General features: G+C 41.7%; 1 protein-coding gene across 1 annotated transcript in view; it reads left to right on the forward strand.

Annotated features, from left to right (window-relative positions):
- Window positions 1-15,379, forward strand: part of STAG1 (STAG1 cohesin complex component) — a 159,743-nt gene that overhangs the window by 137,363 nt on the left and 7,001 nt on the right. The window contains exons 23-29 of the mRNA XM_079314939.1: window positions 2,415-2,507; window positions 4,864-5,038; window positions 5,785-5,924; window positions 7,496-7,597; window positions 8,993-9,141; window positions 9,729-9,857; window positions 13,252-13,457. Coding sequence (XP_079171065.1) covers window positions 2,415-2,507; window positions 4,864-5,038; window positions 5,785-5,924; window positions 7,496-7,597; window positions 8,993-9,141; window positions 9,729-9,857; window positions 13,252-13,457 — 994 coding nt within the window. The remainder of the gene's footprint in view (window positions 1-2,414; window positions 2,508-4,863; window positions 5,039-5,784; window positions 5,925-7,495; window positions 7,598-8,992; window positions 9,142-9,728; window positions 9,858-13,251; window positions 13,458-15,379) is intronic.

The raw sequence follows: 15,379 nt of genomic DNA on the forward strand, positions 1-15,379 counted from the left end.
ACTGAGAAGGAAATACTTGCAGTAAAATAGAGTCCTAAAACTTAGAACAGTAAAAATAAAGCATGACTAGAGCAAACATTGAGAGGCAACACAGAGGTCAGCTAGCTGGTGAGTAAGCAGCAGCCGGAGTAACCAAATGCATGGCTATTAGAGTATATTAGAGGGCAGAGGACTTAGGAGAGGAGATTTAAAAAGGGATTTAAAGAACACTGTGGTGACTTGGTGATTTTCATATTTATATGAGCATGATGACAGAAGGCACAAAAAGCTGAAGGAAAGAAACAAGTCACAAGGTGCAAAAGGACCATTTTGTACAGTCAGGTTGAAAGCTGAGAGTTCTTCAACACTGGAAGTTGAAGTTAATACTGCAAATGATAAGTACTTTAGAGGAAAAGCAGTGAGCACATAGGGGGGAGAGGATGGGGTTTGGGAGATGAACGTAGCAAAAGCACAGCATTTTAAAATTATTTCAGTGGAAAAAACAAGGTTTAATTTAAAGCTAGAAAGTACTGGAGGAGCTGTAGACATGGGTCTTTTGAGCACCCTGGTTTGGGTTTGGGTGGTGGCACAGACTCCAGTCTGCTCTCAGCAGCTTGTTCTTGTTCATGCTATTGAGCAGTTAAATTGCAGAGCTGTGACCCCATGGTTTTGTGTAACAGCCAACAGGATGATAAAATGGTTTCATATCAGCTTTTCTGCTGAAGGCAGATCAGGTACTCACACCTCAAGAGCGTGGGCTGTGCACCCCAGAACACTCAAAGACTTGGAAATTGAATTTTTTTTTTTCTTCCCATTTTCTCTGTTGAAAAAATCCCCACTCTTCAGTAGTCTGGAGATTTCTCCAAGATCAGAAGAGTTCCAGATGGTTCCATTGCACTGTTCAGTGGGGCTTTCTCCTGCTGTCTGTAACTTTTCAATATGAATCTTCGTCATGCTATGCTGTCAGGAGAGAGAGTAATAAATGCTGTGTACCTGCCTGTTAGTTTGACAGAAAGAAAAATGAGAGACACAATCATTTCCTTTTTGACCTGTATGTAGGTTTTTTCATGGGTTTTATTTCTCTGTTGAATTCATGAACATCTCAATGGAAGGTAATTGTGACAGAAAGTAGAAAGCATGAAAGTGACTGTAATCCCAGTGCTTAAAGGGGTAAATCAGGTGATAATGTAACAGTGAGCTGGTAGGTCTGGCATCAGTCCTAGGTAGAATCTTGGAGTGAGATGTAACAGTTGGTACAAGGCTGAAGGACTGACAGCTAAAATTGGAAGAAACACATCAATTTCTTGTTAAAAAGATGGCATTTTTGACTGAGAAGAAAACCAGTTGAAACCTCAGTGTCTCTAAGACATTAATACCACATTGCATTTCAGGTGCATGTTTAGGTTTAATGTAATTCATATTCAACAGCTTAAAACTGATCCATGTATTAAAGAAAAATTGTAGGTGAGCTATCCTTGCAAGGTGGAATAGTTTCTGATGCATTCTGGGAGAGATCTATTCTCTCCTAAAAAAATGAACATTTTTATCAGTAATCTTGGAAGGCCCTGAAAATGGGGGTGATACAGATCAATTGGTGAACAAAACACAATTTAAAATTTTTAAATAGAAGCATCTTAATGCTGCCAAATGGAAGGCTTATATCCAGGAAAAAAGAGGGGTAATTAATGGCAAATTGTGGATTAGAATAGAGCAGAGCAGGTAATGGCAGTGTAATGCAGTGGCACCATGGCTGCATCATCAGAGAAAACCTGACCAGGAATAGGAAGGTGGGGGGGTGCACAGGCCTTCAGTGTCCATAGCAGCAAATCCCCCTCACTCCTTTGGAAGTGATGAGGAGTTCAGAGCTTTGGGAACACTAGAGGTGCTTGGGCACATTGGCAGTCCTGTCCTGTGCTATGAACCAGCACAGGGAGAACATATGGAGCACAAAAAGGCTCTGCAGTAAACACAGAACAACAAGAGCTCATGGCAGGAAACATAAGAAAAGCTAAAACTAGAACTGAGACACGTGGGCTGAACAGCCAGCATCAGTGAAACATTTCAGCAAGGAAAACATTGCATGTGCAATTTGTAGGTTCTTCACATTTGCTTGAAGGTTGTTCTGCTGGACATTCTCTCTTCACGTGGAAGCTGAGAGGACTATCCTGGGGGAAGGTCTGCAGAGGATGGGCCAGCCATCCTGATGTGAATTCATCTTATTTAATTTCATTTGGGGTTCTTATTTTCTTCTCAGTGATTGGTTCATCATCACTGTAAAACCAAGGGACTGTTTCTGTGTGTGTTCTTTTTGAATAGCTTATTTCTTTCACAGCTTTTTGTTGAATGTATGAAATCATCACCGTTTCTTTATTTTGCTTCCACCAAGAAACCTCTTACTAATTTTCATATACTTTATTTTTTAATGTTTATTCCAGGATGACTTGTTGGTATTGAGGAAAACTGTGAAATCCTTCCTGGCTGTCTGCCAGCAGTGTCTATCAAATGTCAACACTCCAGTTAAAGAACAGGTAAAGGAAATGTCTGTCATGCTCTTAGAAAAGTGTGAGAGGTAAATTGTAGTAAAACTCAGGACAACACTACATCAAACTCCAAGTAAAATCATCTGTGCTCCTGTCTAACTAAACCTGAACAAACAGCCCAGAAGAGCAGCTGTATTGACAGAATTTCCAAAGCACAGCTCATGACAAATGAACTTTTGATTAACAGTAAGGAAGGATTACATGGATACTCAGGCTCATTTCCAGCCCTCATGGCTTCAGACATCCAACTCAGTCACCTCAGATGAAAGACTCTTCCTGCAGACACTAGATTAAAAGATGGAAATAGGAACTTTTGGAGGGTGACAGAGACCCCAAATGGGCTGAATCTTTTTGGATTTTTTTTCATTGAATCAAAGGGTTCATTGAAATAATTGTCTGTCTCTGCAGGACACGGTAGCTGGTTTGTTAGCTGAGGTTATGTGAATATACACTGATTTATGTCAATGACATTTTATTTCTCTACAAATGGCATTTCTATCAGACCTCCCCAGATTTTGCAGAGTATAACTAATAACTGGTGTGTGTTTTTTGCCTGTGGTATTTAAAAGATAATACTTCTTAAATTATGCTTTTATTTCTTTGAAAGGTAGCTCTGCTTGGCATTTACTCTCTGTTCTTTAGGTTGCTAAATATAAACATTAAATGCTCACAGATGTCAGTAGTTTATGTATTTCTAAAAGACTTGTGTGTCATTGGCTTCCAGCAGATTTTACTTTAGCAAATTTTTTTTAATGCTCAGAGTAGTTACTCTTGGCATATTATATTAATATTGTATAATGTGAAAATATCTTCTAGCTCCATGCAAATACCTCCCTTGCAGCTCAAGCTGGACCTAACATCCTTCCCCTTCCTGCAGTGGGATTGTTCCAAGGTGTATTAACATGGATTTGATCCCTCCTTAACAGTGGCCACAATGGCTTTTTTCATTGATCATTTAAGCTTTCTTTAGAAGCTCCTTTGCAGTTCCCAGTTGTGGGGAAGTTTTCCAGCCTTAGCCAGACAAACCCACACCTAGGCAGGCCCAGTGAGAACAAGTGTCCTGGGCAGAGTAGGCTGGACTGGAGACTCCAGGGACCCCTTCCAGCCAATTCTTCTATTATTTACTCTTGTTTTCTTCCTTAAAAAGTATATTTCTGTGAGTGCAGGACTGCTACTTATTCCTTTTGTTTTACTGGATTTTTTTAAACAATTATGTGCAAATTGTATTGTCTCCCTACCATCCTTACTCCAGACATTCCTTCCAGACAAAGTTGATGTCCATATCAAAGGAAGGAAAAATGTATGAAGTATGTAGGGAAACAAGACTGAAACATTTCAACTTTTCCATGAGTTGTTTGAGGGAAATAAATATCCTGTGACTGAGCCTACTGCTGCCTTTATATTGGACAGAACTCAGCAGTGCATTACTCATCTGCTCTCTCTTAGAGATCTGCATTAGGAAGAGCTTCAGTTCTATTGAGTATCAAGGGAGTTTAGAGCAGGTGAGATCATCAGTGGAATGAATCACAGCCTTTGGGATCAAGGGGAGAAAAGTCCCAAATAGCAACATCTGTTCCTAAGGTCTCAACAGAACATAATTCACAATGATTTGCATCTGTTCTTGCCTGGTGTAGCTCATTCAGATTTTATAACATACTCCCAGAAATAAGGGAGCCACTAGGAGGTTTAGCATTTACAGATTTTATTTTGGAAATTTGTAAAGTTTTCAGAGCCTGAGGTTAAAAATAGAGAAGCTATTAATAAAAAGGCCTCTGAAAGGTGCTGAATGTGATCAAATGCAGACAGCTGACTGTGAGAACCCAGCAAAAGCCATTTGTGGCAAAAAGTGTCACTCTTATACAGAAATGAGCCCTTGCAAGAATGGAAGGTAATGACAGCTGCCTTCTTTTCTGTTTGTCTGTGTTTTTGGGGTCTGACAGTGACTCAGCATGAATTTCTCTCAATGTTCATGTTTTTACTTGTTTGATTTTTTTGACTGTTATCAAAAGAGGTGTGTTCTCTTTACTACAAATTTGGCTGCATGCCTTGGATCAGAGGTAGATTTAGAGTTCTTTTTGTAGAGAAGTAATGGAAGCTTAATATTGGTCATCTGGGACATGAAGAAGGTAATAACCACAGTTCCTGGCCTAGGAACCAAAGGCACAGCATTCCAATATTAGAGGAAACCATTATGGAATACTTTTCACAGCACATAAACAACTACACCTGAGAACAGTTTAAGAAGCTGTTTAATAATAGCAGGGGATATCTGGAAATAGGTCAATGGTAATTTATGTTTTCCTTACTTGACTTTTCACTGCATTCATTCTCTCTTGCTTTTCAGGCTTTCATGCTGCTCTGTGATCTCCTGATGATTTTTAGTCACCAGCTGATGACAGGAGGTCGAGAAGGGCTCCAGCCTTTGGTGTTCAATCCAGACTCAGGCCTCCAGTCAGAACTTCTCAGTTTTGTGATGGATCATGTGTTTATTGACCAAGATGATGAAAATCAGAGCATGGGTATGTTTAGCTTTTTTTTTCATAACAGACACAGAAAGAAAAGGAGAAAGTAGAATTTTCTGATCAGTTTGTTCAGATGTTTTCAGAAGTATTTCTGCTTTATTTTTGGAAGGTCTCTGCTCTGAAGTTTCTTATCTAAGTTGTAGAATATGCTTTTATTATATAGCAGCTATATTCAAATTTTTTTCTGTGTAGTTTATTTTTCATTCACAAAGTGAAGTCTTGCACAGGCACTTAAAACTTATGGCGTTGCCACTCAATGTTAATGCTTCTTACAACTGGATTTTACTTCTTGTTGTTCAGAGCTGTTGATTTCACATCTGAAAATTCAAGGCATGCAAAAGTACTGATGCTTCTGATTTTTCTTTTGTTAAATATTTATGGCTTAGTCATGTTAATGGAGCCTTTCTGAATGTCCTGCATTTGAGAAGGTAAGCAAGAGCATTCAGCAAGTGTTGACCCTGGCCTTTCACAGGGTGTAGGAAATAAACAACTCAGTTCCATCAGGATTATATTCAGAATCTCCTCAGGACTATGGAGAGCAGCCTTGATCAGTGGTTCTCATGTTCCTAAATTTCCCTGGAAGTTTTGAAGTAGGCAGGACTCAAGACTGTTTCTTCTCCAACAATCCTTCTTGCTTCATGTTCAAGAATTTATTTTTTTTTTTCTAAAAGCTCCCCTTTGATAACATTGTTTTAGAGCTTAATAGTTATTTACAAACATTCTGTTGTTGATGATGCTTTCAGAGGGAGATGAAGAAGATGAAGCCAACAAAATAGAAGCTTTGCATAAGAGAAGAAACCTTCTGGCTGCCTTTAGCAAGCTGATAATTTATGACATTGTGGACATGCATGCAGCAGCAGATATCTTCAAACACTATATGAAGGTACAGGCCATGCATCTTCCTGTCCTGACTGAGCCCAGGCTGCAGTGTCAGGGCTTCTCCTGCCATCCCTGCCAGCACTGTAGTTACAGCCAAACACTACTGAAAGCTTTTTCAGCTTCATTTGATCCTGTGTAGTACTTTTTCCTTTCTACATGACACCTGGCACTGAGCAGCAGCAAGCACTGACCTCACCCTCTTTGTAGCACATGTGCTTTATTTAAGGCAGCACTAAAAGCTGATCCTGAGGTGCTGAGTATTTCCAGTGACTCCACTCTGCAGAGAGATTCTCCCCCTGCTCCTCAGATTCAGCTCTAGAATCCCCAATAAGTTACCTGTTCCATGTCATGTTCCACTGTCAGTCTCCCAGGCTTGGTGCTTGCCATGTGTGTTAGGAATTTGGTTTAAACAGGACAGCAGGAAATCTCTGTGTGGTTGTGCTGTAAGTGGGTAACAGAATATCTTCTCAACTTTTGCTGCTTTCACGGAGGTTTTAGGCCCAGTGAAGGTCAGGAGGACCTTAGCTCCTGCTGCCCCAGTGCATGGGAGTTTACCTGCAAGAACAGGCACATCAGCAGTCTGCTGATGATCCCTCAGATCCTGTCCCACCTGTCCCTGCAGGGGATTGCCCTTCACAGAGGTGACAATCCAGGGGGAAGAGCTGGAGGACAGAGCAGGTTCTTTATCCTAGACACTGTTTGAGATGTTGAAACATAAAGGGTTTGAGTTGAAATTCCCCTCCTGTTCATCAAGCACATGGCACAACAAAATTCCCAGGATACCACTGTAGCCATCAGATAGGGTTAGTCTTGCTTAGGGATTGTTTGCCAGAGTGGGAGTTTGAAACTGAAGCTGTCACCATCCAGGTGATCTAGGATGGGCTTTTCCCCATGCCCCTCCTTCTCTTAAAACTGGGAGAGAGGGAGAGAAATTTAAAAGAAGGCAAAAACAATATTTCAAAGGGAATGAAAATAAGTGACTGCAAATGCAGAAATATCAATGGGGCTGAAAGAATACTGTTGGGAAAAAATATATTCTCAGCTTAGAATTTGTAATGATAATACAGCTTTTCTACCCAGATGGGCAGCACCATAGGCCATGGCTTTCAGCAACCATTCCATTAAGATAAACAGCACTCTATGTTGACTCATTCCTTACTCCACTTTCTGGCTTTAGTGAATTCCTTTCCCCTCAGTGTACAAGGAGCACACACCTCTGTGCTGGTGTCTGTTCACACCTGCTTCTTAAGGGAGTGTTGGATCAATGCCATGTTCTTGCTTGGAATTGGTAGCCATGAGTCACCTCATCAAGTGTTTAGTGTGGGGCAGGAAATGCTCTTTTGTTTGGTTTTCAACATGTTTGTTACAAAACATAATAAATACAGAAGTTCCTACCTTATCACTGAAACATTGCCCCCCACTCACACCAAAAACTGGATTTGAGAAATTGCTGCCTGTTCAAATCAAGAATTACAAGTAATCTTTCTCTTGGGAAAACTGTAAGAAATTGTATAAGAGATTTGATTTAAAGGTTGTTTTGTTTTGTTTTGTTTTGTTTTTCACCTTTTTTCTTAGTACTACAATGATTATGGAGATATCATTAAGGAAACCCTGAGCAAAACCAGGCAAATTGATAAAATCCAGTGTGCAAAGACGCTCATTCTCAGTTTGCAACAGGTAAGAGCATTGATTTTTTTTGTTAGAAATGTCTCACGGCAAAAAGGCCTGGCCAGGATTTCCTCTGGTGCACTTTACAGGGAAGCTGAAATGCTGCACTTCCTTAGGACATTTTCTTCATTTTCCAGCTCCCCAGTTCAGGATGTCACTGCTCCTTTGTCTCAGTAATCTTTGTCTCCATAGGCTCACACTGGCAAAGTTTGGGCAAATAAAAATGGAAGGGAGGGAGAGAAGAGCCTTGGAGCAGTTTGGTCCAAGCTGATTCATGGTATTTGTTTATAGATCCCGAGTCAATAAGAAGAATTAGGATGGCTTTTTCTTCTTAGCATTTGCTGAAGTAATGCATCTTCCTTATACTTTGTCTAAATACAGATGGATTTTTCAAATTTCAAGCTAATTAAGTCTTCCAATACTATTAGACATGTTTTTTCCTGGAAAAATTTGCTTTACATCAACCATAAATTACTGCCTGATGATGAGAACTGTCAGGCAACAGCACAAAGTGCACTAAATACCACTTAGGCCTTGAAGTACCATTGCACAGAGAAATTACTTCTACTAATTAGATGCTCTAAAATGAGCTGGACCCCCCAGAATTCCTTCCTAAGGTATTTCCTGTAGCACTCAGGAAGCTGAGAGGGATCTGTGCAAGCCTGAGAAAAACAGATGTACTTCCAGAAGAATCACGGAGTGTCAAACAGCCTCTGTCTGTAAAATTTGGAGAAGAGGAAGCAGGTGCCACAGATCAGTCAGGCTGACAAAACTCAGTGAAAAAAGCAATGAGAGGAGCTCTTTGCAAGTGCCTCATGCTAGGTAGCAGCCAGTGTGCATTTGTCAGGGAGGAATCCTGTCAAATTAAGCTTCTGTCATTAATTACATGATAACAGAGCTTATGGAGATGAGAGAAGCAGTCACAGTAATGCAGCCTGATTTAATATTGTCACTGGTACTGTCTGCCAGGATACTCTCAGCACCCAGTGAGAGAAATGGTGTGTAAATGGCAGTGCCAGGAGAGCTGGGACTGGCTGGAAAAGCAAACAGGCACTGAGGCTACAGTGGAGGAGTTGCAGTTTTGACCCCAAATTCAAAGCACCACCTGATCTGATGGGTAATGCAGCACCTTCTTGATGAGTTGGGAGAAGGATAGATAGAATTCAGGCAAGGTGGGTGCAGAATTCCACCAAAATAACTCCACACAAGTACAAGATGGGGGGCAGGTGGCAAACAGCAGAGGGACAGAAGAAATTCTGGTAAGTGACAAGGGACTCTATTATCTCTCAGTGCAAAAAGTCATTGCAAAGGCCATTCTTGGATGGAGCAGGTTTAGAACCCAAATCTTTCTCAATAAAAGTGTTTCCCAGCTCACAGATGTCAACCTCTGAACTCTCTCTGCAGCTGTTCAATGAGCTTGTTCAGGAGCAAGGTCCCAACCTGGACAGGACATCTGCCCACGTAAGTGGCATTAAGGAGCTGGCCCGGCGGTTTGCCCTCACTTTTGGCTTGGATCAGATCAAGACAAGAGAGGCTGTGGCCACACTACACAAGTGAGTGGTGGTAAATAAACTAGATTTTTATACTACTTCAGATTAAAACTCTTGTTCAGCATTCCCTTTCTGACGGTACATAAACTCAACAGGCCATGGAATAATTATGGGGGTTTTTCTAGTTTAATTGGTAAGTTCTACATGTATGTAGATATAGTCACAGATGACAGCAGAACTGACTGTGTCCCTCAGTTCTCTGCTCTGGCTGTAGAGGTTGGCTCCTCTTTGATGTGACACATTCCATGGAGCTCCTGCCCTTGGGCTGTACCTGCCCTGGTCCCTGGTGAACAAGGAGCCTCTTACAGGGACTGGCCATGTGCTTATCTGAGGGGGGCCTCACAAATCCACAGGGAACTCTGCATTCTCCTTTGTCCAAAAGCAGCTGTTTGCTAGTAATGGGGGATTACCTTGTGATGGGATCTGAGGATACAAACAATTCCATCACAGCTCAGATTTGGGGCAACTTGTTTGGTTTTTGGGGTTTTTTGTTTGGGGTTTTTTTGGGTTTTTCTTTGTCTTTTGTTTTGGTTTTTTTGTTGTTGTTTTTGTTGCAAATGTCTGAACATGTTTGTATTTCTGTACTGTAGAGATGGCATAGAGTTTGCCTTCAAATACCAGAATCAGAAAGGACAAGACTATCCACCTCCTAACCTTGCTTTTCTGGAGGTGCTTAGTGAATTTTCTTCTAAGCTCCTGCGACAAGACAAAAAGACTGTGTAAGTAATGCTCTGTTTTCTTTCCTGGACTCTGTTAATGCCTGCAGTGTTGGTTTTAACTCTCTCCTTTGAGGTTTCTACAATCTAACCAGTGCTGCAGAAAGTCCCCTTGGGGCACTTCATGTACATGCTTACTCATCCTTTCATGTTTTAAAATAATAAAAATAAATGGGAGAAGACAAATCAGACCCAGTAATGAGGTGAGTTTAACACTTCTCAAACTAATGTTGTTTAAAATTTCTAATGGGGTATTGAATATAAGAAGTCCTTTTTAGGCTAGAAGAGAAGAAATTAAACATTAGCAGTGCAGGGAATTTACAGGCTGTCACCACTGCAGGAACAGCTGTTTCTGTCATATAGTTACATAAATTGTAAACCTGTATTTGTTGGTTCTTTTAATATATTGGAAGAGGACTCCAGTCACACATAAGCCAAGCACTATGTGCCCAGGGTGGAACTGAATTCACTGAATAAATAGTTTAAAAGTGCAGTTGCCAGATCTGCTGATTTATGGTTATAGGTGTCTTTCCAGTCAATTCTGTGACCACCCTGAGTATTAGTCAGAAAGATCAACTGGAATGACCTCAACTGACTCTTTCTTGTCAGACCTTGCAGCAAAGGTTTGACAGATGTTTTTATGTGAAGTCATTTCTTTTAAAGGACTTTTCTGTTAGCGTTAACAACTATGAACATTCCAGCTTTATCTGTGCAGTAAGAAATAACTTTATATAATTATTAATGTGCACATACTTGAACCAATTTCACTTTTTTATTGTATCAATAATTTCTCAATTCAGCAAACACTGTAGGACAAATAGTTAAACAAGCTAGGGAATGGGATGATCCAGTTAGGCTGCCTTGGCACTTCATTTGTGCATCTGCTCTTCATTGTTACATCCTGGAATCTTGTCAGCCTCTATCCTGTTCTTCAGGACAGGACTTAAGGATAACAGAATTCTGTGGCTTGTCTTCCTAGCTGAACTATAGACTCTCCTGCATGGTGGTCTAAGTGCCACTGGCCTGTTTCCTGTTGAATTCAGTGAAGGTCAGCCTTTCAGTAGAGTCATCCCTTCCACAAGTTTCCAGTTGACATTTAAAGCTACATTATGCTGTCCTTGACAGCTTCTATTAACCTGAGCCCTTGAGTGAAATTCAGGTTTTTGGGACATTTTGTTCCTTCACCTTCCATGTTGCCATTTGGATTCTTTCTCAAAGGTTCCCCCCACTGCCCATATACACAACCAGTGACTGCTCCTGCAGGACTACTAGGATTGCTGTGGTGGAATATCTATACCTGGGCTATTGACCTCAGCTGAATCTGATATCATGAAAAGAATTAAGTCCTTTAGGGCCTGATTTGTCTGATCTGTGCCAGACTGCTGTGTTGGGATGAGTTCAGCCCTGTCCCAGACCCCACGGGCTGTGGTGACCATAAGAAGGTCAGCACAACTTGCTGACATGTAAGGATTCTGTGGAGGTGGCTTTACTCCTGCCCAGAGTGCTCCACTGACAGGACAGGACTGGGATGCTGGGTTTGCCCTTTTCTGGAGCTCCTCCAATCCATAGGGACCTCTCCCCTGCCACAGAGACTGTGCAGGAAGGTCCATGACCACCATCTGCTGGAGAAATCCCATGTTCAGGATCATGTCCCTCCTTCCCTGCCCGGAGGCCCTATCCAAACTCAGCAATGGACTCTTGTCTGCAGCCAGAAGTGCTCTGGAGCTCTCACAGTCCCAGGAACACGAGGCTGCCTGGCTGCCCAGGTTCTCCAGCTTGGCTTCCCTGCCCCAACCTCCAAATCGTCCACCCGAGAGTCTGCAGGTGTCCAGCTGTTGCTCCAGAACACCCTTCCTGGCAGGGTTCAGCACACACTGCTGTTCCACAGGACTTCTGCTTCCTTCTGCTGGCCTGCTGCCTTTTTTCTCTGGAGCTAGAGAAGGGAGAATCTTCCAGTTTGGGAGTGAAGCAGCAGCACTGATTTAATTCTGTTTTCCTAGCCTGTTAATCTGGCTACTCATTTCATAAGTAACCTCCAGAACTGGTGATAACCATTTATAGATTTATTCAAATCTATGGATTTCACATAAAACTGTTCATGTAAGGTGCCAGACTCATTCAGCTGAAGAAAAAAATTTGTACTAACACTGTTACAAACCCATTAAGGTAGATATAGGGAGGGAAATCCTGAGGGACTCATGTAGGACAGAATAGAGGAGATTGTCCTTGGAGGCACTTATTCCCATTTATTTCTCTCAAAGACACAGTTGGCTTAGACTGGACACTGACTAGTGGGTGTCAGGTGAGGCAGATCCTCAGCATGGTTTTCACTTCTGGAAATTCAGAGTTGAATAAGAACTGCTTGTGTGAAGCTCCCCCAAAATGCTCAGCAGAAGATGTCTCAAGTTTGGCATCCAGGCAGCAAAGAACTCCCAAGTGGTGTCATTTTCCTCCTTCACAATTTGGCCATAAATATGCAGTCTGGTTCTATAAATACAAACTGGAAGCAGAAAACTGCTTACTTTCCATGACTCTTCTGCAGGTAGATTCTCTAAAGCCTGAAACACTCAAGTGGCACAGTTGGGTCCCATAAAACAGAGAATACACAAAGAATTTCCCATTACTGCCAGGTTTGGGAGTTAATATACACATGAAAAAAGGGAAGGAAGGAAGCATTGACAATATTCAATAAAACAGTAGACAGGAATCTGCTGTTTCTTGAACAAAGTTACACAATTCATTGAATCATTCATTGAACCAAAAAACTGATGTGATTATTACTCTCACATGAGTGGTGTGGCTGCTGGGCCTGTTCTGGAGCTGGGCTGTTTAACAACTCTGAGCTGCCATGAGCTAACAGAGAAAACCATTGCCTTTCATGTGGAATGTGTGGCATTGACTCCCACTGCTGGCAACCTGGCAAGGTGGTATTAAAGGAAATTGTGACTGAGGAGTGCAGGAAGTGATGCTGAAGTACCTGAGTTCTCTTAGCAAACTTCTGAATGTTTGGCCCTGCAGCCTGAAACTCATTAGAATCACATTTATGTAGATGTGCATGTTCATTGTAGAGATTACTTCTAATTCCATAATTAAATAATCAATGGAAAAAGAAAACAGTTTCTATGCCCTCCAAACCAGGAGGCAGCTATTGGTTCCTCCTTTCAATTAATACATGTGCACTGGGTTTCTTATGGCAGTGGACAAGGACTTCCAATTTTTTATGGAAAAATAAAACCCTGCATTTGACTAACCCATGTCTCTTGTTCCAGGATGCCGAAGGACATCCTGCATCCTTGCAGCAGTGGCTCTGATTCAGCCTGGCTGCTACACAGTGGCCATACCCAGGTGTCTGTGGAGAGATTGCTGCACCTCTGTAGCCCCTGTCTTTCCTTTCCAGGCACACCTACTTGGAGAAGTTCCTGACGGAGCAGATGATGGAGAGAAGAGAGGACGTTTGGCTGCCGCTGATCTCGTACCGGAACTCGCTGGTGACGGGCGGCGAGGACGACAGGATGTCGGTGAACAGCGGCAGCAGCAGCAGCAAGGCCTCCTCTGTCAGGAACAAGAAGGGCCGACCCCCCCTGCACAAAAAGAGAGTGGAAGGTTAGAGAGGCCACAGGGCTTTGGCATTTCATTTCATTTCATTTCACCCTGGCACAGGGTTTGCCAGTTCATGCATAAATATGTGATACATTCTGGATGTGGCCAGAACCAAGGCATCTGTTCTGCAGGTTCTGTCAGGCCTGGTGTGTCTTTAGGAGAAATACCACCACAGCCCCCTGTTCTTTTTTGTCTTGACCAAAATTAGCAATCAGAATGGTTCCAAGCTGTTTCTGCTGGTGGGAGAGGTGTTTGTGAAATTACCTGCTCTTTCTCACTTCTGGACTGCTGGGTTTCTGCCTGTGGTTCCCTCTGGGGAGTTGTTAATTCTCAATAATTTGGAGCAGATTCCAAGCAGAAATTCTGGTAACAGATCTCTGTTGTTGCAGGGTCTTTGGGGAACACTAAAAATACACCATTTTTGTTTAAAATAGTACTGATATCTAATGTTGTCTGCATTTACTCTTTCTGGGACCTCAGATGTGTTCATCAGGAATCTGGTTGTGATAGCAAATTCCTTACAAGGCTGCATCTGTTCCTGGTCAATCTGTGTGATGTAGTGATTTTGTGAATACTAATTTGCTGTTCCACTATACAGTAGATATAAGTGGGATCTTAAACTTCAGGGGTTTTTCCAAGGTCGGTGTCTGACAGTAACCCCTCAGTAAGGAATCTAGTGTCCATAGGCCTGAATATACAGCAATTTCCCAAAATATTTCTCAAAAGGCCCATACAGCCTGGTCCATTCTCCACTGCAGCTCGTGTTGAGCAGTCCCTGCACCAAGTCCTTTTGTTTCTCACAGCCAGCCTCCAGTGTAGGTACTAAATACTAAAATACTGTCTCCTTTCTTCAGACACTGTTTTTCTTCTTTCAGGATACCAGGATTTTCACAGAATTCAGCTACTGAGGTTTTCTTCTTTCCTTTTGTTGCCATTTTCATTCTATTCTACTGTATTTTACATATCTATATATATCTATATATATGGATTGTTTTTATCCTGGGAGGTATAGTAGCATCTTTGCCTCCCAGTAAGGCAAATCTCAGGCTTAAGATGCAGTTTTTAGGCTTTGCTTACCTCATACTCTTTTGTGACATCCTCTTTCAGTGATCAGTATAAAGGAGAATTGATTTCCAACATTTTCCATTTGAGAATCTCAGTTTTTTTGTTTCTTTAATTTCCACTCTAAAGGATCTAGAACAGGAGAAAAGTCGTTGCATAACTTACTGGGGCATCAGAGAAGCATATCCAGTCCTCTTTGGTTCCTTTCTCACCTAAATCCAGCACAGACTGGCTTAGAGAACATTCCCTGTTGCTTCTGAGAGGAAACGTGCCCTGTGACATGTAGCCTTAAGGAAATCAATAGGTTTATAAAATTAATCCCTAACATAAAAATGATTCTAAGGTAAATTTAAGAATAAATAGGCAGCTTTTTAGACAACATTTATGCCTAAAGGGTAGGAAAAAGCAGTGGAAGAATGAACAGATCCAAGGAGATCCCCATCTACTTTTCTGTTATTTTGTCATCTTTGTTGTCATCTCTGTTGTCATCTCTTGTCTTTCATTCCAGCAACTAAAGTCTTTTCTACATCTCTGGCTGCATGCTTCCTGCTCTAACCCATTCTCAAGATCTCCCTCTTCCCTCCTCTCTGCTTTGCTCCTTCCCAATATAAGCACAGGATCCCAGCTAGACCTTCAGTCATCTTTATCTCATTTTTATCACTGAGTAAAGTGTTCCCTCCCTATTCCACTCCAGTGGTTCTGACAATTCTAAAGATCTGGACTGACCAGATTATGGGGTTTGTGCTCCACCTTGTCTTAATGTTTAACTGTATCTTGGTTGCTGTAGACACACGAGATTACCAATCTCCAGTTATAAATTTAGGAATTGGGAATTACCTTGGTGGTTTGTGTTAGAGACATCC

Source organism: Erithacus rubecula (genome assembly GCF_903797595.1).
Source record: "Erithacus rubecula genome assembly, chromosome: 11".
NCBI classification, from domain to species: domain Eukaryota; kingdom Metazoa; phylum Chordata; class Aves; order Passeriformes; family Muscicapidae; genus Erithacus; species Erithacus rubecula.